Source organism: Leptodactylus fuscus, chromosome 10 (assembly GCF_031893055.1).
Source record: "Leptodactylus fuscus isolate aLepFus1 chromosome 10, aLepFus1.hap2, whole genome shotgun sequence".
NCBI lineage: Eukaryota > Metazoa > Chordata > Amphibia > Anura > Leptodactylidae > Leptodactylus > Leptodactylus fuscus.
The window spans coordinates 55,908,698-55,936,582 of record NC_134274.1 but is presented as its reverse complement, the minus strand read 5'-3'; the positions used below and the strand labels follow the sequence as shown (position 1 = coordinate 55,936,582).

The window sequence follows — 27,885 nt, the reverse complement described above, 5'->3', positions numbered from 1 at the left end:
GTGTTTTTGGCGCTGTAACCAGGGCCGCCGGTAGGCCAGTACTACTGGTACTGGCGTCAGGGGCCCGGCCAAATTGAAAAATGGGGGGGGCCCGGTTTTGGCCCGCTACCGTGTGCCGGCCCCCTGGCGCCCGTAGCAGTCATTGTGTATGTCCTATTTCAACTCAGATCTGCATCCAGAGGACGCAGATCTGAGTTGAAGACATACGCGGCTGAAGCAAGGAGCTGACCTGTGTCAGCTCCTCGCTTCGCCGTTGCTTGCCTCTCTCGCTGACACATATCTGGCTGAAGCGAGGAGCTGACCTGTGTCAGCTCCTCGCTTCGCCGCCGCTACTGGCTTGTAGCCGGCGGCAGCAGCGAAGCGAGGAGCTGACACAGGTCAGCTCCTCGCTTCAGCCATCGCGTCTACAAGCCAGTAGCCGGCGCCTCTCTCGCTGTCACATATGCAGCTGAAGCGAGGAGCTGACACAGGTCAGCTCCTCGCTTCGCCGCCTCCGCTACTGGCTTGTAGACGCAATGTGATGACGTCACATCGCGTCTATAACTGTGCGCCAGTGAGAGAGAGGCGCGCAGAGAGCTGCGAGGGAACGAAAGAGAAGGTAAGTCAGTCAGTGTAATGTGGAACGTGCAACTGGGGTCAGAGAGAGGACGGCATGACACTGGGGGCAGAGATGGAGAGGACGACATGACAATGGGGGCAGAGATGGAGGGACATGAATATGGGGGCAGAGATGGAGAGGACGGCATGACAATGGGGGCAGAGATGGAGGGACATGAATATGGGGGCAGAGATGGAGGGGACATGAATCTGGGGGCAGAGATGGAGGGGACATGAATCTGGGGGCAGAGATGGAGGGGACATGAATCTGGGGGCAGAGATGGTGGGGACATGAATCTGGGGGCAGAGATGGAGGGGACATGAATATGGGGGCAGAGATGGAGGGGACATGAATATGGGGGCAGAGATGGAGGGGACATGAATATGGGGGCAGAGATGGAGGGGACATGAATATGGGGGCAGAGATGGAGGGGACATGAATATGGGGGCAGAGATGGAGGGGACATGAATATGGGGGCAGAGATGGAGGGGACATGAATATGGGGGCAGAGATGGAGGGGACATGAATATGGGGGCAGAGATGGAGGGGACATGAATATGGGGGCAGAGATGGAGGGCATGAATCTGGGGGTAGAGATGGGGGACATGAAACAGGACAGAGATGGAGGGGACATGAAACTGGTGGCAGAAATGGATGGGCGGACATGAATCTGGGGGCAGAGATTGGGTGGGAGACATGAAACTGGGGGCAGATGAAGGGTGTATATGAAGCTGGGGGAGAGATAGAGGGGGGACATATAATGTACGGGTGACTGTAGGAGGATTATACTGTGTGCGGGCACATGAAAAATTAATGAGAATGGGTGGAGTCAACATAACAGTGGGTGGGGCTAAATTTGGTCTTCATTACCATAACTACCATTGGACTACTACACTATCATTGGCGCTCGGTATCTCTCTTTTATCCTTTTCCCCCAATCTGCTAGTCAGCAAAGATATTAGAAATCAGATGCCCAGTAATCTTATATTAACAATGCAAAAATATTGTCAACATTATTAAAGGTGTTGCAGAATTTTCTGTGTTTTTTGAGCCAAACACAGGAGTGGATTAAGCAGAAAGTAAAAATATAAAAGCTTCTTATATATTTTCCAGTCCTTTTGTAGCCAATCTTGGCTTTGGCTCAAAAACTGCAGCAAAATCAGCAACGAAAAAAAGCTGTGTTTCCGCAATGTGAGACCTTAGCCTAAGGCTGCCTTCACACGGAGTAACGCCGGGCTTGTAAAAATCCTCATTCACAGCCTTACACGCAAGCGCTGCGGAACGCTCCCAAACACTTCCCATTCACTTCAATGGGAGTGTTCGTAACGCCGGCTTTACAAGCGCTCCCATTGAAGTGAATGGGAAGTGTTCGGGAGCCTTCCGCAGCGCTTGCGTGTACGGCTGTGAATGAGGATTTTTACAAGCCCGGCGTTATTCCGTGTGAAAGCAGCCTTAGACAGCTTTTTTTAGTAATGCCAAAAGTAATAAAAGTAGCTCCATGTTGGTTTAAATGAATCATTTCCCAAAGATTGAAATGATATATTAGACCAACCACATAGGGCCTGATATAACTGGATAGTCATTGACTTTCATCTATTTGGAAGTGAGAAGCTTTACACAAGAAATGGTTTCTAAAACAGTGAAAACAGGAATCTGTGATATATCTGTCCTTGACACGCACATTAGTCTGTTGCCTGAAATGTTTCTCTCTATTTTTAGAATATATTAAGTAAAATCAATTTCTAAATTGACCAAGTAAATAAATTCTCATGTATATTTTCCTGTTTCCACATCTGTTTGTTTACATAAATGGTCTCGACTGCTTGAAACAATAGTATTCAGGAAATTCATTTTTATTCTAAATCATCTTAGTGACTATAAGGAATGAAATGCCAGGAATGTATACAATTAGGTCAGCAAAGTGTTATTTTATATGTTGCAGATTTTGCTGTGATTTTTTTTGAGCTGAACGAAGGAGCAGCTACAAAAGGAATTGAAAAAATAAAGCCTGACTATGGCTCAAAAAATCCAGCTAAATCTGCAACAAAAAGCAGCTTTTCCACAACATGGGGCCTTAGCCTAAAAATTGCATACATACACTATTGTACAGTAGGAACTGTGCACAAACTTACACACAGTCAGATCAATACAAATACACATGGTAATAGAAATTGAAATGGGACTGTCCAAGATTACACTAGGTTCATCGGAGGATCAAAAAAATGGAAAAACAGACACCATCTGATCTGTTCATGTCCGCCATAGAACGGATGGACTATGACTATAATGAGGTCCATTGGGCAGCCATTCTTTTTAACTGAAATAGCCAGACAAAAAAGTTAGGCTTACACAACTTTTTCATCCGGTGATTTACAATTGACATTACAATGGAGACGCCAATGCAAATGTGAACCCAGTCTTCGAAAAAAAGGGTTTGTTTTATCCAGAAGCAGCTCCACGTTTGTCCATATGCATGACACATTAATGAAAATGATCCCTTTTTAAAATCCTGGGCTAACCCTTGAATGCGGGAAGAAGCAGTACCAATTTTTGCAATTTTAACCAACATGAACTAGACATGGTACTAGAATACAACATAACTCATCCTATACTTATCAAAGGAGGAGTCAACTTTGTATATATTCATTGGAATATCTCACCTTTATCTTGCATGTTGCAATTCGATGTGATTCCGTTGACCACGTTGTTGGATATGCTAACTTCATTATCTGCATTAGACAAGATTTTAGTCAGTTGAGCTCTTGACATCAAATAGAAACTGTTTGCCCTCATTTACTGTTATGTGAATGAGAAATGTCTCATTGATGCTGAGAGTCAATAACTAGACCCTTAAGACAAACACTACAAAATCGTTATTATGACAAATAGGTTTCAGATTTCTCCTTGAAACATACAAACTCAAGACTTAGATAACAGTATTCCAAATACACCCAAAAATGAGAAAACATTTTTTTTTAAAAAAAAACCCAAGACATAAGCTCACCAGAACTCATGCTGCGATGTGTACAAATCTTCTCGCTCAGTGTTTGCTTCTTTCTGTTTTTAGAAAAAGGGAAAAGACGACAATGTTTATCTCATGCTGGACTATGCTCAGGCTTAGTCAACATCACATTCTGTCATAAGTTAGAAGGTATGTAGAAAATCTGCCAGCAGATATGACCATGTATGGTGTCCCTGTCTCCCTAACTTAGAAAATCCCATCCTGCCTATTCAGTACCGAGGAAGATGAAGTCATGAAACTGATAGTCTGTGGGTTCACATGCAAGACAAGGATAGACAGTGCAACTGTGTATGTATGACAGTACAACTATATATGTATGACTATTTCATTTAAAGGGAATCTGTAACCAGAAACCAGCAAAACAACCCAGCCCTGCCGATAGATAGGTTAGGGCCACCTGAATTAACAGGTGTTTTCGCTTGTGAATCGGGGCCTCCGTTGCAGAGAGATAGTGCCATTTTTTCAATATGCAAAATGAGCTGCTTGAAGCAACAAGGGCATCTGACTTTACCCCTTTGGAATAACACCAGCACCCTCATTACGCCAAAGAGCTAAATGGCAAAAAAGTTGATATCTCTGTAATGGAAAACACTGTTTAATTCAGGTGACCATAACCTATCTATATGCTGGATTGGGTTGATGTGCTGGTTACATTCTTGGTTAGAATTCCCACCGTTGTACCTTTTATACAGAAATACATACAAATATATACCACCTTTAACTTCCATTCTGTGTTTACCATATTAATGTAAGATTTCCAAAAATAATTCACTTATGCAACTTTCTTCACTTATGTTCCTAGCAGCAACAGATCTTGTTCCCCAGCAACTTATTCAGCCAATGCCCTTCTTACACGGACAATATTCCATCTTTAAGGAAGACTATATAAAAGTCCTTTCCTTTTAGCTAATATTTGCCATATTGTTGGGCTGCACTTTTTTTAAATTAAATCTTAGATTGGTATAAAATAAAGTAATATTCACCATAGTCTTCCTTAAAGCCGGCGTACGTGCGCTCCCCATAGAAATAAATGGGCTGCTTTTTTCCCTATTGCATTCAATGTGATACACACGTATGCCGGCTCCAATAGAAAGCAATGGGATCTGTTTTAACGCCGCTGATTCGGAACGTGTTAGGGAGGGTTCACATGGTGTAACGTGCTGCGTGATGTGGCAATTTTCCTTGTGAAAAGAATTTTGTGAGCTCTGAAAGAAGAGTTAACTTAGTTTGAAAAAGTTTAGGACGTGGTAAACACTCCACCAGATGTAATCTCATGGAGCCCCTCTGATCAGACTATGTCACTATAAGAAATACAGGTCTCCCAAGGAAAGAAACACAATTACAGGGATAAAATATTCCCACAGAGTTGAACTTTTCCTATGGATATAAAGACGCTTCTCTGTAAGTGCACTAAGCACATGGGATTAGTGAAGAACAGGCCATTTTAATAATATACCATGGCGGCCTAAGTACGATCAATACTGTGCATTAATGGACTCTGTAGGTATAAATCACTGCACAGAGTCACAGCAGCAATGTATAATTATGGATACATTCAGAACATCAATAGATACGTGGGATATCACGCTTTGCAGAGTTTTCTTAAATATATTAAAACTTATTGCCATCATTCTTATGGATTTGCAAGTTTACGGACCCATGGTTTATGGATAAAAAAAAGATTAAGGTAGAGGGAAACTAAGTTTCTCATAGGTAATGATGTACAAACTATGCTTAGGGTATATGTGAGTTTGTCTTCTTCTCTTTACTAAAATAACAGTGCAAACAGTCTCATGCAGTATTAGGAAAAGAACTCTAAGGGTGCATTCACACTACGTAACGCCAGCGTGTATCACAGCCGTAAACGCCGGCGTTACAGCAGGGCTGCCGTACACTTCCCATTCATTTCTATGGGAGCCGGCATGCGAGCGCTCTCCATAGAAATGAACGGACTGCTTTTTTCACTGCGAGCAGTCCCACTGAAGTGAATGGGAAGTGCTGGCGTGTACGGCTCGGCATGAGCAGAGCTTGCCGTATACGTCGGCACTTCCCATTCACTTCAATGGGACTGCTCGCAGTGAAAGAAGCAGCCCATTCATTTCTATGGGGAGCGCTCGCATGCCGGCTCCCATAGAAATGAATGGGAATTGTACGGCAGCCCTGCTGTAACACAGGCGTGTACGGCTGTGATACACGCTGGCGTTACGTAGTGTGAATGCAGCCTTAGTCATACATGCTATAGTTCTCTTACAAACCACACTCCTTGATCATATAGAGCAAGTATAGGTTGTTCATTTATACCGTAATTTCCCAAAAATATCACTGTGCAAACAAGACTAGTGTCAGTACCATCTGACATGTGTATCAGGTTGGACACGGATCTATAGCTAGAAGTAGTGGCCACTTTTGCTAGGTTGTCCATACATTATACTACCTAGAATTGTATTGTCTGTCCAGCTGAACTCTCATTTTCTTCTGAATCAGATTTTCTGCTATGTGATACATTGCATAATACAAATATCAGCTCCAGTATCCAACAGCTATTTATCACTACAATCATTGCTTTAAAGGGGTTGTAATACAACATTTTTTTCTATGTGGATTGTGAGCCCCATATAGGGCTTACAATGTACATTTTCCCTATCAGTACGGCTTTGGAGTGTGGGAGGAAATCCACGTAAACACAGGTAGAACATGCAAACGCCTTGCAGAAGTTGTCCTTGGCAGGATTCAAACCCAGGACTCCAGCGCTGCAAAGCTGCAGTGCTAACCAATGAGCCACTATGCTGCCCCCATACTACAACAAATTTATGATCATTGGGAACCCTATTGATGATATCTCCACAAATTACCAGAATGGGTGTCCTAAACCCAATTTTGGAGTTTGAAAAGAGCAGTGGTCACATATGTCAACTCCGTGCAAAATCTATGAGACTGATGAAGATAGCCTATCTCCATCAGTCTTATTAGTAGCATAGTGGCTCAGTGGTTAGCACCTTTGTTGTCTTGCAGCGCTGGAGTTGGAGGTTTTAATCTGACCAAGAACATGGTCTGAAAGGAAGTTGTATGTTCTGCCTATGTTTGCAAACCTCAAGAACTCTGGTTTCCTTACACTCTCCCAGACATACTGATAGAGAATTTAGACTGTACGTTCTATGAAGGACAATGACTAACAAGGTCTGTAAAGCACTTTGGGATAAGTTGGCACTGTACAAGTAAGATAAATAAATAATAGACTTGACATGAATGTTGCTTGACCATATTCCATTCAATCTCCTGTGGAATGAAGACTTGGGGATGCCTGTTCTGATCAGTAGGGATCCCAGCAGGGTTACCCACAGAGGCCATACATTTATTACCTATCCTGTGCATAGGTAATAACGGCTTGTCATGGGATAAAAGCTCACCCTCTGCTGCTTTGGAACAGTTCACACATTCAACAGTTTGGTTTCTGCTTACACAAAGGTTTAGCTCACATACATTCAAGTTTCCAGTCTGTAAGATGACATTGTTTACCCATCACACCTCATGCTTAACACTAGTTGCAGAATACTTTCATCTTCTCCTTATCATCCCTAAGATCAAAATGGCATCAGCAACACTTTCAGAATAATTGTTTACATAAAATGTCCTCCTGGCCATAAATAAACTGGCCAAAAAATAACAATAAAATGCCCCAACATGATGGTGCAATATAAGACCGGTACCGGATCCAATGTTGGATAATCAGCAAGTAAGACCCGCGCTCCACATATAAGTAATAGAGAATAGCTTTATTAAATGGTCTAGGCACATCGCGTTTCGGATGTCCACTACGCCCTTCCTCAGGTGTAAACAATTCTCCGGAGCAGCCTGTACAGTAGTCACGCTACTAAACTACCAGAGGAGAGTGTTGGATACCTCAAATGACACTCTAATCCCACCGGTCATTATCCAATATATGATGTCATGGTCATCCCCAGATTACTGCTATAAATTTATTGGCATGCGTATTACCAGGGGAAGAGTCAGCATAAAAATCAAATCCTAAAACCTTAAAGCACCAACATTCTCCAATAAAGAACTTCAATGACAGTCACAAAGTCTAAACCCCAAGTTATTGGTCAAAGGACAGTATCTGGACCACCAACACATTCTCCTCTTACCTCTCACTATTCTTTTCTCTGTACATTACGTGCTTTTCCTTCATACTTCCAGTTATTAACCAAGGGTGAGAGAGGAAGCTTGCGACGCACAAGAGACCTATGGTTTAGAGAAGCTTCTGCCTACTATACATTTCAATGCCCCCTCCCAGCCATCCTTCCTTGCTTAAATTAGATTGCTTTCTTGGTGATGTCATCCTGTCACCGGCTCCTTCATAATCAACCACTGCTTTTAGCGGCCTGACATTGTTTTGACTTTGACATCGACCAGACAAAAAGCAACATATGTAGAATACCTTGTTCTACGGTAGGCGATTACTCCGCATCTAGAACACGAAACCCGTCACTAAGAATGATACAGATTACTAGAACAAAGTTGACTGAAGAAAAGCCCTATCCTTGGTGTCAAAGGAATATTTTCATTAACAAGAGCGAGATCAACAGACAGAGCTCAGGTTTCAATGGACAGATTCCAAAATAGCTGGCAAGTGATCCGGACATTGACACTCACATTAGTACACGTTCCAGCAGTGTAAAACCAAACCAATGGTGTTTACAGTATAAACTGCTGGCTGCTGGATATTACTTAATCTATAGTCAATGCAGGACCTTGGGAGCAAGCCATGGCTATTATACGGAGTACAAATTACATACGGTTACAGAAGATGGAACCAAGTTGTACAAATGGGTGATCTGATACAGGGCCCAGCCTATATTTCAGAGTCATAACCAGATACCATGGGATTACATAAAGGTTTACTACCTTCAGTAGCAAGTTCAGAATATAAAAAGCATATTTTTTTCTCTAATGCACAAAATGCAAACAAAAATGTCACATTACATGGATATTGTGCTGTGTGATACCATAGCATAGGGATAATGTACCTGGTGGGGTCATAGTAAAGAAATCATGCAGAAATAAATATCACTATACAGAAATAATGAACCCAGTGATATCACAATAGTGTTATTGTGTATAGTGAGTTCACAGTACAGGAATAATGTGCACAGTGATGTCACAGTAGTGTTAGGCCAGGTTCACACGGAGTATTCTGGCTCGTCATTTGGTACGTAGACGCGGCGCTATTTTGCAGCCGGCAAATTTAGCCCCGCCCACTTTTCTGTTGACTCCGCCCACTCGTTAATTTTTCATGTGCCCGCACACAATATAATCCTCCTACAGTCACCCGTAAATTACATGTCCCCCCTCTATCTCTCCCCCAGTTTCATATACACCCTTCATCTGCCCCAGTTTCATGTCCCCCTTCCATCTCTGCCCCCAGATTCATGTCCCCCCTCCATCTCTGCCCCCAGATTCATGTCCCCCCAGATTCATGTCCCCCCTCCATCTCTGCCCCAGATTCATGTCCCCCCATCTCTGCCCCCAGTGTCATGCCGTCCTCTCCATCTCTGCCCCCAGTGTCATGGTGTCCTCTCCATCTCTGCCCCCAGTGTCATGCCGTCCTCTCCATCTCTGCCCCCAGTGTCATGCCGTCCTCTCCTTCATCTGCCCCCAGATTCACGTTCCACCTCCACATTAAACTTACCTTCTCCTCCGCTCCCTCGACGCTCTCTGCGCGCCTCTCTCGCTGACACATATGCGGCTGAATCGAGGAGCTGACCTGTGTCAGCTCCTCGCTTCGCCGCTGCCGCCAGCTCCTGGCTTGTAGACGCGATGCGACACATCTGACACATCGCGTCTACAAGCCAGGAGCCGGCGGCAGCGGCAAAGCGAGGAGCTGACACAGGTCAGCTCCTTGCTTCAGCCGCATATGTGTCAGCGAGAGAGACACGCAGCGGCGAAGCGAGGAGCTGACCTGTGTCAGCTCCTTGCTTCAGCCGCATATGTGTTCAACTCAGATCTGCGTCCTCTGGACGCAGATCTGGGTTGAAATCGGGACATACCTCCCTCCAACCTGGACCGCGGGACATGTCACCCAAATCGTGAATGTCCCGTGGAAATCGGGACGGTTGGGAGGTATGATAATGTGCACAGTGATGTCACAGTAGTATTATAGTGTATAGTGAGGTCACAGTACAGGAATAATGTACAGTACAGGAATAATGTACACAGTGTTGTCACAGTAGTATTATAGTGTATAGTGAGGTCACAGTACAGGAATAATGTGCGCAGTGATGTCACAGTAGTATTATAGTGAGGTCATCGTACAGAAATAATGTGCGCAGTGATGTGACAATAGAGATATAGTGCACATTGTACACATATACACTAACACAGTAGTGTTACAGCGTATATAGTGAGGTCACAGTACAAGAATAATGTACACAGTAATATTACAGCATGGGTATTACACACATAGTGATGTGACAGTAGTATTATAGTGTATAGTGAGGTCAGAGTACAGGAATAATGTGCACAGTGATGTCACAGTAGTGTCATAGTGTATAGTGAGGTCTCCTTACAGAAATAATGTGCACAGTAATGTCACTGTAGTGTTATAGTGTATAGTGAGGTCAAAGTACAGAAATAATGTGCACAATGATGTCACAATAGTGATATAGTACACAGTGATGTCACAGTACAGGAAAAATGTGCACAGTGATGTCACAGTAGTATTATAGTGTATAGTGAGGTCAGAGTACAGTAATGTGCACAGTGATGTCACAGTAGAATTATAGTGTATAGTGAGGTCACAGTACAGGAATAATGTGCACAGTGATGTCACAGTAGTATTACAGTGTATAGTGAGGTCATAGTACAGGAATAATGTGCACAGTGATGTCACAGTAGTATTATAGTGTATAGTGAGGTCACAGTACAGGAATAATGTGCACAGTGATGTCACAGTAGTATTATAGTGTATAGTGAGGTCACAGTACAGAAATAATGTGCGCAGTGATGTCACAATAGAGATATAGTGCATATTGTACACATATACACTAACACAGTAGTGTTACAGTGTATATAGTGAGGTCATAGTACAAGAATAATGTACACAGTAATTACAGCATGGGTATTACACGCATAGTGATGTGATAGTACAAAGATTATGCCAAAATAATGTCACAGTAATGTTATTGCACCTAGTGATGGCACAGTACAGGGATAATGTGCACAGTGATTACACAACACATGGATAACATACAATATCACAGTACAGAGATCATGCACAAAGTAATGACATGGTCCATGATGTCTACCCAAAGCCTCTTTGCGAATGGACCGCCAGTGTGCTTGCTATAAGGCTGCCAGCACAGCAATTTCTGGCAGCAGCTCCAGCCCTATAGAGCTGAATAGGATTCAATTCCCAAGAAGCTTTATGAGGGCCTTCAGTCCCCGCTCCTCCTGATCACTGAGGCTCTCAGCGTTTGGACACTTATCCCCTATCTTGTAGACAGAGAATAAGTGCCCATAATTGTACAAAGCCTTTAACTCTTTTGCACACAGCCATTGGTCATGTTCAGGTCTGTGAAAACAGAACCGATAGCACACAGGTTACATACAGTTACCGTCCATGCTTTCCATGGACCGACACACTTGGACAGTCATAGTTACAGGCTCATAGTGCCACTGCCACATAAAATGTACCACTATTCTTATATGGCAAAATGTAAACAGAGCCCCTTTACAAATGTTGCACTTGGGCCTAGGAGCTTCCAGTTACACCTCTAATTGAATGAATAAACCTGACCACAAAACAAACAGGAATAGGACCTACCCTGACTGTTATGGGCCAGGTTCACAACCCCGTGCAAACCCATGAAATTCAGACACACAGAAAAAACTAAATAAAAACCAATTGTGATCCCAAAGCACCTACCTGAGCGGTCATTGTGCATTATACAATGTGCAGGATGATAATCCTTTGATTTGATTACAGATTGTATTTTATTCTCTAAACTATTCGGTAATAGATCCGTCAGATATAAAAGCTGCGGTGGGGTATATTGGTTTCGCTTACGTCTCCTGAACATAGTGTCCTTGGTTTGTAAACAAGCTTATGACAGACTAGCCTGTCTCCAAGTGATAAAAATGAACACATTCAGATGTCATGGAGCCATATGCCATGCTAAAAGTATAAATAACTTTAGCACCACGGGTAATAAGATTAGTGTCCCATTAAAACAGATCAAGTGGGATTTGTGAACAAGATGTTATTGAAATAGTTTGGATTTATGGGTATGCAACAATTGCTAGTGTAATGTTTTAGGAAAAATGTGAACAAAACCTTTGTCAACAGCTCATCTCATTACTCTAGGGAGGTTATTTTTATACGGCTACCATTATATCACTGCAAGGAAGGGGAAATGAGGCAGTGCATTGTAGTAGTAGTAAACATGCTGTTACTTTGTAATATACTACCGCTGTAGACGCTGCAAGTGGATCTTCTACATTGTCTATACAATCAAGAAATATATAGTAAAGTTTGGCAAATTCTTAGCTTTTATTTTTTTAGACGGCTGATCTGCTGCGGTAAACCTGAATCTGCTTGGGGACCCCCCGAACGGAAACCTATACACATTAAAAAGTGGTTAGCTAAGAAACCACACGGACCCCATAGACTATAATGAGGTCCGTGTGGTTTCTGCTCAGTCTTCCCATGAAACTTGCAGAGAGAAATGTACTGCAAATTTTGAGCGGAAACCATACAGACCTCATTATAGTCTATGGGGTCCATGTGGTTTCTTAGGTAACTGCTTTTTAATGCATATAGGTTTTCATTGAGAAGGGGGTCCCCAAGCACATTCCCCGAACGGAAACCCGAACGCTGATGTGTCCCGGGCCTTACTTGTACCATTCATAAGGCATATAAATTCACCCTTTGTAGCCCACTCCAATAACAATCTTACATGGTTGCCTTTTAGGGTATATGGACTTCACAAAGGCAGATACACCACTTGGGACCCCCTCTATCAGGCATAGACGACTCTCCTTTATCAAGACTTTAGAAATGTATCACCAGGCCGGCTTCAATATAGAAAAGGGTTGACATGTTAAAACCTATTCAAGGACTTGTGAACACTGTCACTGTAAACATAGAGCAACAGTTTATATAGTACAAGTCTAAAAACTCAGAAAACAGCTTTTTTTCCTCCCTCACAAAATGATTTATTATGGAAAACTAAACGCTACACATAACTGATATCGGTGTATTTATAGCGACTAGAGATGAGTGAGTACTATTCGAAACTGCCGTTTCGAATAGCATGCTCCCATAGGAATGAATAGACGCGTCCGGCCGCTTAACCCCCTGCACGCCAGCCGCTCCCATTCATTCCTACGGGAGCGTGCTATTCGAAACGGCAGTTTCGAATAGTACTCGCTCATCTCTAATAGCGACTCAAAGATCACATTATTTATTGTGCACGATGAACACTGTAAAAATAAGAAGTAAAAAACAGTGCCAAAGTTTCTTTGCTTTGATTCACAACCCTCCTTCTAAGACAGACTGAATATAAAGTGATCAAAAAGTCATATTTACCTCAAAACAGTGCCAATAAAAACTTTAACTGATCCCACAGAAAACAAGCCCTCGTAAAGCTATGTAGATTGCAGTGAAGAATGTTATGGGTTGCGGATTATGGGTATACTATTTTCTTTGTGCAAGAGCAGCAAAACTCTCTTCTTTATGGTTGGACAGAGCATTATGTTTATAGGAGCACTTATGACCCACCATTATCCAGGAGATGGAAGCTGTGCCATAGGAATTTGTCTCCCCAGGGTGCAGACTGTCAGGCCCATGATGGGAGCCGGTTGGATATCCCTTCCTCAAAGTGCATCCAACTTTAGATACAGATTATGTTTTACCTTACTGAAGAACTATCTGACCAATTCCGTCTCCCAAAATAACTAAAACTAGAGCAAATGTCCAAAATAATAAGTTCATTGCATGCCGTCCTTACATAAAAAGGTAATTATGAGCTATTTCTAGACGTTCCATATACTTTACATTTACAGCCAGGAAACTACATGTTTGCACAGCTGCAACTTCTCTGATGTCTTATTAAGGCTAAATGCAAGAAAAACAGACAAAACGAATAACCGGCTGATTATAGCGAAGGTGAGCAGGGATGCCAGGCATGACAGGAAATTCTGTTCATACCAAACTAAGACATTAGCACAACTTTCTAATAAAGATATTCTCTGTCTAAGCCACATGAGAATACAAAACCACAACATTTAGTAACATTATTCACATGTACCACTATGGAACTTACAAAAATGCCCAACCTAAATGGAGAAAAACATGGAAAGTGCCAGGCTTCACTCAATGGTCCTTCTAGATTGAGGAAAGGACCACAGCAGCGCTCTCAAAAACATATTGGAGTTCAGTGCAGTCCTGTAGTTGTCCCAACATCACAAAGCCATGGTAGACTTCTTGATTCCAATAATTTATACTCAATGAACTTGTTATACATATCTACCAACCATCGCAAATCTCCGGGAATGTCCCTAGTTTTCAGAACAGTCCCAACAAGTATTTGTTCTGGGCTCAGTCCTAGCAATTTGGAAGTGCAATGAGTACTTCCATAAATTTGATGGAGGTGCTCACTGCGGGAGAACTGGGGAGCCAGTGGATGAGCAATGGTTCATTCGACACATGACCTGAGCACTAGGCGTCAAAACACAAAATATCACCAGCCTGGAACAGAGAATAAGCTGAGAGCAGAGAAGTGAGTAATAACTAGAGATGAGCGAACAGTGTTCTATCGAACACATGTTCGATCGGATATCAGGGTGTTCGCCATGTTCGAATCGAATCGAACACCACGTGGTAAAGTGCGCCAAAATTCGATTCCCCTCCCACCTTCCCTGGCGCCTTTTTTGCACCAATAACAGCGCAGGGGAGGTGGGACAGGAACTACGACACTGGGGGCATTGAAAAAAATTGGAAAAAGTCATTGGCTGCCGAAATCAGGTGACCTCCATTTTAGACGAATAGTGGATTTCAAATCCGGGTCATATGAGAATGTGAACTTTGTGACTATGAGACAGGGATAGCTGTACAGGCAGGGATAGCTATGGATAACCTTTATTTAGGGGGGAATGTTATTAAAAATAACTTTTTGGGGCTCTATCGGGTGTGTAATTGTGATTTTTGTGAGATAAACTTTTTCCCATAGGGATGCATTGGCCAGCGCTGATTGGCCGAATTCCGTACTCTGGCCAATCAGTGCTGGCCAATGCATTCTATTAGCTTGATGAAGCAGAGTGTGCACAAGGGTTCAAGCGCACCCTCGGCTCTGATGTAGCAGAGCCGAGGCTGCACAAGGGTTCAAGCGCACCCTCGGCTCTGATGTAGGAGAGCCGAATTCCGTACTCTGGCCAATCAGTGCTGGCCAATGCATTCTATTAGCTTGATGAAGCAGAGTGTGCACAAGGGTTCAAGCGCACCCTCGGCTCTGATGTAGCAGAGCCGAGGCTGCACAAGGGTTCAAGCGCACCCTCGGCTCTGATGTAGGAGAGCCGAGGGTGCGCTTGAACCCTTGTGCACACTCTGCTTCATCAAGCTAATAGAATGCATTGGCCAGCGCTGATTGGCCAATGTATTCTATTAGCCTGATGAAGTAGAGCTGAATGTGTGTGCTAAGCACACACATTCAGCTCTACTTCATCGGGCTAATAGAATGCATTGGCCAGCGCTGATTGGCCAGAGTACGGAACTCGACCAATCAGCGCTGGCTCTGCTGGAGGAGGCGGAGTCTAAGATCGCTCCACACCAGTCTCCATTCAGGTCCGACCTTAGACTCCGCCTCCTCCGGCAGAGCCAGCGCTGATTGGCCGAAGGCTGGCCAATGCATTCCTATGCGAATGCAGAGACTTAGCAGTGCTGAGTCAGTTTTGCTCAACTACACATCTGATGCACACTCGGCACTGCTACATCAGATGTAGCAATCTGATGTAGCAGAGCCGAGGGTGCACTAGAACCCCTGTGCAAACTCAGTTCACGCTAATAGAATGCATTGGCCAGCGCTGATTGGCCAATGCATTCTATTAGCCCGATGAAGTAGAGCTGAATGTGTGTGCTAAGCACACACATTCAGCACTGCTTCATCACGCCAATACAATGCATTAGCCAGTGCTGATTGGCCAGAGTACGGAATTCGGCCAATCAGCGCTGGCTCTGCTGGAGGAGGCGGAGTCTAAGATCGCTCCACACCAGTCTCCATTCAGGTCCGACCTTAGACTCCGCCTCCTCCAGCAGAGCCAGCGCTGATTGGCCGAATTCCGTACTCTGGCCAATCAGCACTGGCTAATGCATTGTATTGGCTTGATGAAGCAGTGCTGAATGTGTGTGCTTAGCACACACATTCAGCTCTACTTCATCGGGCTAATAGAATGCATTGGCCAATCAGCGCTGGCCAATGCATTCTATTAGCGTGAACTGAGTTTGCACAGGGGTTCTAGTGCACCCTCGGCTCTGCTACATCAGATTGCTACATCTGATGTAGCAGTGCCGAGTGTGCATCAGATGTGTAGTTGAGCAAAACTGACTCAGCACTGCTAAGTCTGCATTCGCATAGGAATGCATTGGCCAGCCTTCGGCCAATCAGCGCTGGCTCTGCCGGAGGAGGCGGAGTCTAAGGTCGGACCTGAATGGAGACTGGTGTGGAGCGATCTTAGACTCCGCCTCCTCCAGCAGAGCCAGCGCTGATTGGCCGAATTCCGTACTCTGGCCAATCAGCACTGGCTAATGCATTGTATTGGCTTGATGAAGCAGTGCTGAATGTGTGTGCTTAGCACACACATTCAGCTCTACTTCATCGGGCTAATAGAATGCATTGGCCAATCAGCGCTGGCCAATGCATTCTATTAGCGTGAACTGAGTTTGCACAGGGGTTCTAGTGCACCCTCGGCTCTGCTACATCAGATTGCTACATCTGATGTAGCAGTGCCGAGTGTGCATCAGATGTGTAGTTGAGCAAAACTGACTCAGCACTGCTAAGTCTGCATTCGCATAGGAATGCATTGGCCAGCCTTCGGCCAATCAGCGCTGGCTCTGCCGGAGGAGGCGGAGTCTAAGGTCGGACCTGAATGGAGACTGGTGTGGAGCGATCTTAGACTCCGCCTCCTCCAGCAGAGCCAGCGCTGATTGGCCGAATTCCGTACTCTGGCCAATCAGCACTGGCTAATGCATTGTATTGGCGTGATGAAGCAGTGCTGAATGTGTGTGCTTAGCACACACATTCAGCTCTACTTCATCGGGCTAATAGAATGCATTGGCCAGCGCTGATTGGCCAGAGTACGGAATTCGGCCAATCAGCGCTGGCTCTGCTGGAGGAGGCGGAGTCTAAGATCGCTCAACACCAGTCTCCATTCAGGTCCGACCTTAGACTCCGCCTCCTCCAGCAGAGCCAGCGCTGATTGGCCGAATTCCGTACTCTGGCCAATCAGCACTGGCTAATGCATTGTATTGGCTTGATGAAGCAGTGCTGAATGTGTGTGCTTAGCACACACATTCAGCTCTACTTCATCGGGCTAATAGAATGCATTGGCCAATCAGCGCTGGCCAATGCATTCTATTAGCGTGAACTGAGTTTGCACAGGGGTTCTAGTGCACCCTCGGCTCTGCTACATCAGATTGCTACATCTGATGTAGCAGTGCCGAGTGTGCATCAGATGTGTAGTTGAGCAAAACTGACTCAGCACTGCTAAGTCTGCATTCGCATAGGAATGCATTGGCCAGCCTTCGGCCAATCAGCGCTGGCTCTGCCGGAGGAGGCGGAGTCTAAGGTCGGACCTGAATGGAGACTGGTGTGGAGCGATCTTAGACTCCGCCTCCTCCAGCAGAGCCAGCGCTGATTGGCCGAATTCCGTACTCTGGCCAATCAGCACTGGCTAATGCATTGTATTGGCTTGATGAAGCAGTGCTGAATGTGTGTGCTTAGCACACACATTCAGCTCTACTTCATCGGGCTAATAGAATGCATTGGCCAGCGCTGATTGGCCGAATTCCGTACTCTGGCCAATCAGCACTGGCTAATGCATTGTATTGGCTTGATGAAGCAGTGCTGAATGTGTGTGCTTAGCACACACATTCAGCTCTACTTCATCGGGCTAATAGAATGCATTGGCCAGCGCTGATTGGCCGAATTCCGTACTCTGGCCAATCAGCACTGGCTAATGCATTGTATTGGCTTGATGAAGCAGTGCTGAATGTGTGTGCTTAGCACACACATTCAGCTCTACTTCATCGGGCTAATAGAATGCATTGGCCAATCAGCGCTGGCCAATGCATTCTATTAGCGTGAACTGAGTTTGCACAGGGGTTCTAGTGCACCCTCGGCTCTGCTACATCAGATTGCTACATCTGATGTAGCAGTGCCGAGTGTGCATCAGATGTGTAGTTGAGCAAAACTGACTCAGCACTGCTAAGTCTGCATTCGCATAGGAATGCATTGGCCAGCCTTCGGCCAATCAGCGCTGGCTCTGCCGGAGGAGGCGGAGTCTAAGGTCGGACCTGAATGGAGACTGGTGTGGAGCTATCTTAGACTCCGCCTCCTCCAGCAGAGCCAGCGCTGATTGGTCGAGTTCCGTACTCTGGCCAATCAGCACTGGCCAATGCATTTCTATGGGGAAAAGTTAGCTTGCGAAAATCGCAAACTGACAGGGATTTCCATGAAATAAAGTGACTTTTATGCCCCCAGACATGCTTCCCCTGCTGTCCCAGTGTCATTCCAGGGTGTTGGTATCATTTCCTGGGGTGTCATAGTGGACTTGGTGACCCTCCAGACACGAATTTGGGTTTCCCCCTTAACGAGTTTATGTTCCCCATAGACTATAATGGGGTTCGAAACCCATTCGAACACTCGAACAGTGAGCGGCTGTTCGAATCGAATTTCGAACCTCGAACATTTTAGTGTTCGCTCATCTCTAGTAATAACCAATACTTACTGCTTGCTCCGAGGAATGTGGGGGCATTAATAGGGGTATTACTCTGTGTAGGGCCATTGAAGGGGCCTGTGTAAAGGCAGTGAGGAGGGCATTATACTCCACAAATATGTAACTTGAAGCTCCAAAATCGGTAAACTCACTCCCACTTATGTGTCAGCTAAAATACTGGTGTCTTCTTTTTCTTTTGGGGCTATTCAGGCTCCATGACCTGATAGTAATTGTTATCTCTGCACCTTCTATAGCTTTGCCCCTGATACTCCACTCAATTTACTGTCAAAGCTGTTATATTTTTGTGAATCTCTGCCCACCATCAGCCCAAAAAACCCCATCTCTTTTAAAACACACCCTACATCCTGGAAACATTTTCAAATGTGTGCCATTCTGAAAATTTATTGTAATTAAGGTTCAGAATGGTTTAGGCCAGGGCCATCATTTTTTTTTTTTTTTTTTTTTAATGTAGACTGTGAACCCCATATAGGGATCACAATGTACATTTTTATTTACTTTTTTTCATTTTAAGTATGTTTTTATAGAATGGGAGGAAATCCACGCAAACACGGGAAGAACATACAAACTCCTCGCAGATGTTCTTCCTGGAGGGATTTGAACCCAGGACTCCAGCGCTGCAAGACTGCAGTGCTAACCACTAAGCCACCGTGTTGCCCCCGGGCCACCACTTTTAACTGTGGTTTTCGCAACAGTCATAGAAAATGGATGAAGGGGGTCAAAATTCAACACCACAATTACATAGCTACATAGTAGATAAGGTTGGATGAAGACATCAGTCCATCAAGTCCAACCTATAACCAGACAATCCCCTACAGTGTTGATCCAGAAGAATGCAAAAAAAAAAAACATGTCAATTGCCCCAGCTCAGGGGAAAAAATTCCTTCCCAACTCCAATCTGGTAGTCAGTATAAAACCCTGGATCAACGAGTCCTTAAAATCTAGAACCCAATGGATGGTCCATTTAGATATTTTTTTTAATATAGGTCCCTTGCTTATCAATGTATACCATCGATTACAACAGATATGTAATTGAGAAATATAAGATGTCTTATTATATAACCTGACCTGCTTACTACAATATACACTGTGTCAATTGTTGAAAATCATGTGCTCAAGGAACATATACAATTCCATTAACATGGCAAACACAAGTCTCGTAGGATTGATCACATACTAAACCTATTTTCATTATGGGAAGGCAGGATATCAGATATACAGCAGTTAACACTTGCTGACAGCAGAGTAATAGACACACAGCAGTGTTGTGCTACCTATAACACATCAGCAGGCAGCACCCAATATACCAACACTTCCGTCATACTTTAATTCCCAGTACAAGAGGCTAAGGAAATATTGTGTAACATAATGACACCATGACAGTGGGTAGTCGTGTACTCGATAGTGACCCTATACTTCCTATAATATATTACTGACATTTTGCTTCCTTGTTTACTATCAATAACATAAAAACCTACCATTGTCCCACACAGACATGAATGTCTACATCAGACATAATCGAATTGTTGAGAAGTGTGGGATAGGGTACAGCTCCTTTCAAAATATGCCAAGGACCTTAGGAGGTCTAAAAACAACTCTGTGGCTGGAGGGACTTAAGCAAAATTGCTACATAGGTCTTGAGGTTACCATTGAAGTAGGAATTTATTTTCTAGGGAGGCGGACGTTCTTGGAATTTGGTTTGGCAGAGATCAGTGGTGGGGAACAGGGTTTAATAAAATAAACAAGTCACAATTGCCAACATCCCTTTACTGCAGCAAGAGGATTCAATGATTAATTCTAGTGCAAATAAACCACAAAGAATAGATCTAATTCAATAGAAGTAAAAGTCAAGTGACATCTAGAAAGTATAGCACCATTAAAATCTGAACAGTTTCTCCGTGATAGAAGCTTAATGCAACTCAATATCTAAAAGCACAGGTCTCCCTTCAAATAAAGGCGGCTTCAGCTTAAATAGACTGGCTCCTCGGGGGGCAGCACTTAGCTCCGAAAGAAACAATAGCATTTAGAACTTGTCCCTTACAATTTTCAGACAGAAAATACAAAGCGGAATACGATAGCATCAAAGTGGATGAGAGTTGATCAAACAGGCACATGCTATGGAAGTTTACTATACAGAAAATGAATTGTGGTGTGGATTATACACAGAATGGCTCAGATTCGTTACAGATTTTCTCCATTTGGTTGAATGCAGATCTTGCAGCATATTACTCGTGCATTGAGTGTAATGGTGATGACAAAATTTTAAAAAATTTGATGCAAATTTTACAGAATATTACCCACAGATCCACTGCAAAATACACATTGAGAATGTCTTATAGAAATGCAACCGGTCTAGCCAATTGCAAGGGACAGAAGAAGATTGGAAAGAGTATAAAGATTTCTTTTTATATATTTTAGCCAATGCACAACACAGTCTGCAAGAATACCTTCTCCAAAATCTACACGTTATGGTGTAGATTTGCCGCTACGCATATCCCTTACGCTAGGTTCACACTAGCATTGCCTGTTCCGACGGACCAGAATATTTGATGCACTTTCCCTAAGGACACACAAGATGTGGGCTGTGCAATCCTACAGCTCTCTCCGATTTACAATGTATGTCTATGTTCTTTTGTTTGTACATTTGCCCTATTATGACTGGTTTGTGAGGGTGCTTATTTTCCCATTATTGTTCTGTGTTTATTTTCCTAGGTCCGGTTTACTCCACTATCAGAGTCAATTGTTTTCGTATTTAGGATGACAATGTGTCAATGTGCAGTATTTTACATATCAGCATACCATTGTTGTAAAACACCAAAAGTGATGGCTCATAATAAACCAAACTGTAGTATTTATACCTCCTGCACTGGCAGAGGTTGGGCCTCATTTATGAGACGGTGCAGGCCTCCTCCTAAATCAGGTGTCTCCTCTGCTGGGCCGTGCACCTTCACAGCTAATAAACTGGCGTAAATGATAATAAATCTAGTACACAATTTGGGTTTTATGCAGAGATGTACGATTTTTCTTTTTCCTGTTTTGCATAAAAAAGTGGGACTTTTTTCCTGTTTTTCTCTGCCACTTTAACTGTCATGGGCAGCGCATAACAGGAAAAAGGTGCAAACCAAAACTAATCTCAAAAGGACCAAAGCAAAAATTCTGGTTCTGGTTTCTCCCCTTAATAATATGGCTGCTTCAATGTGGCCCCCCATAGATCAAAAACCGAAATATTTACTAAACTCCCATTATATGCTGCCATCTGCTGGCCTTTGACCTTTGCTGTCAGCGCCTGGGTCAGGTATCTGCAATGATGTCTTCGTGCCACTTGGCCTGTTGATCTCCTCTCCCATAGGCTACAAGCATAAAAGGCTTGTAGCGTATGGAGGTGAATGGCAGGGCACTGAGCCTTAGGTTCTTGCGACCAGTCGCAGTAATCCGATATATCAGCGTTCTCAGGACAGCAATACAGTCGATTATGAGGTTCTTGGATATTCGGGCTCTTTTGAGCTACTTACTAAGGGGCTTGATCTCTAGGGCCTTAATTGACAATAAATCAGAAAAATATATATTGTTAAAGACTGAAACCATCTCAATTATTGTAAATTATTTTTTTGGAGTACTTAAGATTTATTATACTAGTTGCATCATACATTAAATTGTTCGGCTATGACTGGGACAATGTAGTTATTTACTCACAAAGCATCAAACTCATTTCGAGCATGTAATGTGGAAAGTGATCTTCCAGTCTACATACTTCTTCCACTATTAAATGACCTCACTTACTATATTGAGCTGGTAATGAAAAACTCATATTATTTATGTCATAGCGCCAAGTAGTCATGTTTGGCAGGTGACTTGCAGACAAGCGGTAGTGAAGGAGACGGCCATATGATCTTGGAGACTTCAAATCATCTCCCAGATATTTTAATGTCTCTTGTTGACATGACTAATATAGCCACTAGTGGAAGTAGCTCATGAAAATATTAGTTATTATATTGTCCACATAGGGAAATATTGTCATCAATAACCAGTATGCATTCATATACACGGCCAATTTACAATAGTTAACGGGTGACCAAGATTCAGATATTCAGCCAAGTAACTAAAGGTGCCCATACGCCTTCAATAGTTATCAGCTGAATGCTTGGTCAAGTTTCAAGTGTAAAGATGGCATCAAGATTAGAGATGAGCGAGTACTGTTCGGATCAGCCGATCCGAACAGCACGCACGCATTGAAATGAATGGACGTAGCCGGCACGCGGGGGGTTAAGCGGCCGGCCGGCGTCAAAGCGGAAGTACCAGGTGCTGCCATTCATTTCAATGCGTGCGTGCTGTTCGGATCGGCTGATCCGAACAGTACTCGCTCATCTCTAATCAAGATGTTCAGACACCTCTGGTGGTATCTTGTCTTCTAGGAAGCAATGGATTGGGCATGATAAAATTCACACGACTGATCTTTTTCCAAATATCACCTGTCTCACACATAACACATAAGTTATCTGGGTGAATTCAGAAGGGTTGTTTATGAGGGCCATAAAAGGCAATTTGAGGCAGTAGTATGAGACAAAAATGTTTCACATGTAATACTTTATTTGTCCTGTAGTGGCTGCTGCTTAGGACATTTATAGTTATTTATTATGCTTACTTGTATAGCGCCATCATATTCCGCAGCACTTTACAGACATTGACAGTCACTGTCCCATATAGGACTCACAATCTACAGTCCCTATCAGTATGTCTTTGGCGTGTGGGAGGAAACCTGAGTACCCGGAGGAAACCCATGCAAACACGGGGAGAACATACAAACTCCTTGCAAATGTTGTCCTTGGCAGGATTCGAACCTAGGACTCCAGCGCTGCAAGGCTGCAGTGCTAACCACCATGCTGCCCACAGCCACTGCTGCCTACAGTTGAATGACACTTCCCCCCCCCCCCAAAGGGGGATTGTAGGAAAAATATGCAAATCTGTTTTCCAAGATGTGAATAGAAAAACATTGCCTCTATCAGAAAGACTCTGTTGGAAACCAGATTTGCATATTTTTCCCACAATCCCCCAGTGGAGCAAAAATGGCTTCTTAAGTCTCCTCAAGGAGACATATTATCCCCATAACTTCCCTTATAGTTAATAGTGAAGGTTTGTCAGCCGTACCCACAGAGATCGGCCAGCTTTTTCCGATTATAATATTCCTTTTATCATAGTGCTGTCCTCTTGTTGGTTACTTTGGACCACCTCAGATGCACACAAATGAACATTTACTTCGCATTTTAGTGCTTTTTTATTATTATTATTATTTTCTTAAAATGGAAATAGTAACAACTACAGTAAATCTCCTCGACATGCTAACACTAACCACGATATGTAGTACGCCCCTTCTTCTCCAATAGGCTGTCTGCCAATAAGCCAAGAGGCCTCATATGTCTTCCTACCCCTCCTTTACAAACATTAATATCATGCTGGTTCTTCAGGATTGCTTCAGCAGTGCTTGTACTTACGTGCTGCTTCTTAAGTCTTAACACACCATAAAGCTTTCTAATCTTCTCTCCCAAAACATTACATCATCGGACCCTAAAATGAGACAGAAACAAGAACGATTGTTATAATGACAATACAAGTTCATGGCATGCAGCAAGTAAGTATTGTTATAGCATTGCTTTAAGATGGGACTGCAAGTGTAAGAGTTCTTAAGATGCACAGACAATGCAGCCTCAACTTTGGCCCTGCTACATCTATGTACAGATATGGGCTATTACAGTTACACATGAAACATTGACATAGCCAGTTTTATGGAGGTTGTACAATTTTCCGTATGTAAAGGTCCCTTTTGTCATCCAGATGTAAACCCTACACTTATGCACATTTATAATGCAAGTAATACCCTAACTCTGCAAAACTTACACTTATACTAGAACATATTAGTATCCTCATGATCCACACTTAATAACCGTGAAAGGATTCCACATACTTTACAATAGTTAAAATCTGGAGGCATCCTCCATGCCCACTCACGTGAGTGAGCTATCCACTGAAATCTGTGGAACTCTCTTACTTATTCCAAAGAGAAACTCACGCATATGTAACCCATTTTTGCACTGTTCTGGGTTAGAGAAGTCACAAATAGACTATCAGGGACCCCTGAGATTTGGGAGTGAGAGCTTTGATTCTCTGTATCCCCATGGACAGAAGCAATAAGGTCATCCAGTCACCAGTCTGCCTGGCATTGCAGTCTGTTTTCCTATATATTTACATATTTAACAACTCGATTGGAAGAACTGACCTGGCAAGGGAGAATGGATGGTAGAGGGATCTTAAAAAGGAGTCTGTCAGCAGGAAAATTGTTATACAGATAGTACCTTGTAGGACTTTTTCTATATATTCCAAAGATGCCTTTCTTGTTCTGCTATGCAGCTCCATTTTCATGAAAATCAGTGTTTTATTCTTATGCAAACTAGTTGAGAAGAGATTTAGTGGCATTTATTCTTGAGCTGGGGCATCACTCTCTGCTCTAGATAATGGACCCATAACCGCCCAGCTCCTTCCCCATCACCCACTTTTTCTGCAGGTAGGGGTGGTTATCTAGAGCGGCGATTGAGGCCCTGGCAGGAGAAGAAACACCCCTAAAGTCCTTTTCAGCTAATATGCATAAGAATAAAACATTGGTTTTCATGGAAATGGAGCTGCAAAGCAGAATAAGAGAGGCATCTTTGGAAAGTGTAGAAGCCGCCCTACATGGCACTGTTAATAGTTTGCTACTAATTTTCCTGCTGACAGACTCCCTTTAAGTCTACAACGATGCGGTGGTCCTCACAATATGTATCCCTTATGATCTTGCTATAATCCAGGCCTAACAATTCGAATCTACACATCATCATTAATTGAATGAATCTTTTCTCAAATTCAGATTTTTTCAACACAAAATAAGGGTTTGTATAAATCTGTATAGGTTTGTATAGTTTTTATTGTTTGTCCAAGAGTTTATTGTAATTATTTTGTGGTTTTCTCTAATAAACAAATTGGATTTAACAGATGGTTTTACTGCATATTTGTACTTTATAGTAAATATCTCACCACACATACACAAGTCTTAAATTCTTATCACAAGGGTAGCGTGACAACATGTGGGCTCAATAAGAGTTACACTTTTACACTTCACAAGCTAGAAATTCCTCCAGCCCTGGTAGGATTTATTACTGGATGTAAGAACGGCCTCGAAAATATGTTTCACATTTCATCTTTTTATGTCTAAAATAAATGGAAAGATAATGTGGCCAGTGCTCCACCCTGCAGCCTGTATTAGAGAAGTGGCTCCTGCCTTATATGTGTGCCAGTGTATAAAGTAACCCTTATGTACAGTATAGTAGACTTTAATGATGCGGCCATGAATCACAATCATTCAGACTCAGCCTCGCTGCAGGACATTCCCAGACCTCCCATAACAAATTATACTTTCATCATGGTCTTATGGGTCATTCTGGTCTGCCAGTTCTGTATGACTAAAAGGATAATTATATCTTAGCCTATGACAACAGCGACTTGTGCAATAATAATTACAGACTATTCCGCTATCCGATAGCACTTGTACTTCTGCCTTATGAAACTTTTCATAACTATACTTGTGTTAACTTTTCTGTGTTTACAGACTGGAATTGTGGCAAAGGAGTAGAGGGCATCAGTCTTCAGGACTAAGAGGAAGTTGAGACTCCACGGACTGTTATACCCCAAATCAACCCCCCCCCCATATCCACCACTCCCATCGCCCCGACTCCAACTCCCCACACACACACACACACACACACACACTTTACTAGCTTTGGCAATGCCAAATATCTATTCGGACGCGCCAATAAAGCCTGTGATTTGATTTGATTTGAGTCCAAGTGGCTAGTATGCGTACAGAAATATGGCAGAGGTGGCTTGCCTTCTGTCAGTACTATGGATTAGGGATGAAAATCCATAAGCCAATTCTTCTTCATGCTAGTTTGTCAGTCCTGCTGGTTTCACTGATGTTGGTCTGGGTCAGGTGACGTCTGGTCCAACACTGAATGTGGCCGAAAGTTTCGGGGAGTAGGCCAGAGTCAGGGAGAGGTAAGTAACATTGTTTTTTTATGTTTTTATCCTCTCCTGGGTCTCCGATCATTATTTTCTGGGGTCTGAAAAGACCCCAGAATATAATAATTGTTAATGAGTGGTCCACAATGGGGTATAATACTGTGTGCAGAGGGCACTATGTGGCATAATACTGCATGCAGGGCCCACTATGGGGTATAATTCTGTGTGCAGGGGGCACTATGTGGCATAATACTGTGTGCAAGGACCACTATGGGGCATAACATTGTGTGTGAAGGGGACACTATGGGGCATAATACTTTGTGCAGGGGCCACTATGGGTTATAATACTGTGTTCAGGAATGCGGTTTGTGCTGTGGGGGCTGTTAAATGTACGCCTTGGGGTCCCGCCAGTCCTAGTTATGCCACTAGATAGGGGTTAAGTGTCAGATTGCTGGGGGTCTCAGCGGTCAGACCCCCGTTGAACAGGAAAATGTGTGCCCAAAAGTCTGCTTGCACTCTGCCCTCAAATGAGACTTCAGCTCTACTTTATGAATCTGCTGTACATTGCGGCACTGGGGGTTTTTTTTACAAGGATGTAGGGGCTCAGGTCCCTGTTCTCCCGATTGCTGGGGTCACAGCAGTAAGACCCTCAGCAATCTAACTCTTATTCACAGGATAATGGATAAGTGTCTGAAATAGCACAACCTCTTTAAGTAACTGAGAAGAAGCAGCCGCTAACAGTTCATTATGTTTGAGAGTATTTCAATACAAATGCATAATAATATCTTAAATTACATGTAGACATCCAACATTCTCATCACTTACTGTGCGACTACAGTCCATTACGTTGAGCACTATAGATCCAGCGTAATGGGTCTAATTATTCTTATTTTTATACTCCACTCACAAAACAAACAGAACTCGAAATGATGGGAACACGATAAAAAAAGCAAAGAGAAATATCACCGATATTCACTCCAGAGATTTGGGGTTAGTGGTTTGTTATGGAATATTCTGTCCTGCTTCACATACTCATAAATAGTCAACCAGCAAAAAGCCACTCAACCCAGTAAAATGTTATGTGCCATGATGTCCTCCTCTCCTTCCATACAACAATAAATGTGCTACTTGCCATTCACTATACAATGCCAGAGCTACCCTGGCAGCTGTGAGCAGATTTAACACAAAAGGAAGCAAACAAGGCTTGTTTTGAACA

At 43.3% G+C, this 27,885-nt stretch overlaps 1 protein-coding gene across 5 annotated transcripts in view; it reads right to left on the bottom strand.

Annotated features, from left to right (window-relative positions):
• The window catches only part of SORBS1 (sorbin and SH3 domain containing 1), a 121,624-nt gene extending 113,772 nt beyond the window's left edge, over nt 1-7,852 (bottom strand). For all 5 annotated transcript variants that reach the window (XM_075258134.1, XM_075258137.1, XM_075258138.1 and 2 more), the window contains exons 1-3: nt 7,766-7,852; nt 3,603-3,655; nt 3,259-3,327 (exon numbers count right to left, since the gene is read on the bottom strand). In XM_075258134.1, the coding sequence (XP_075114235.1) occupies nt 3,259-3,327; nt 3,603-3,655; nt 7,766-7,809 (166 nt within the window). In that variant the 5' untranslated portion in view covers nt 7,810-7,852. The remainder of the gene's footprint in view (nt 1-3,258; nt 3,328-3,602; nt 3,656-7,765) is intronic.
• Nucleotides 7,853-27,885: the final 20,033 nt, after the last annotated feature.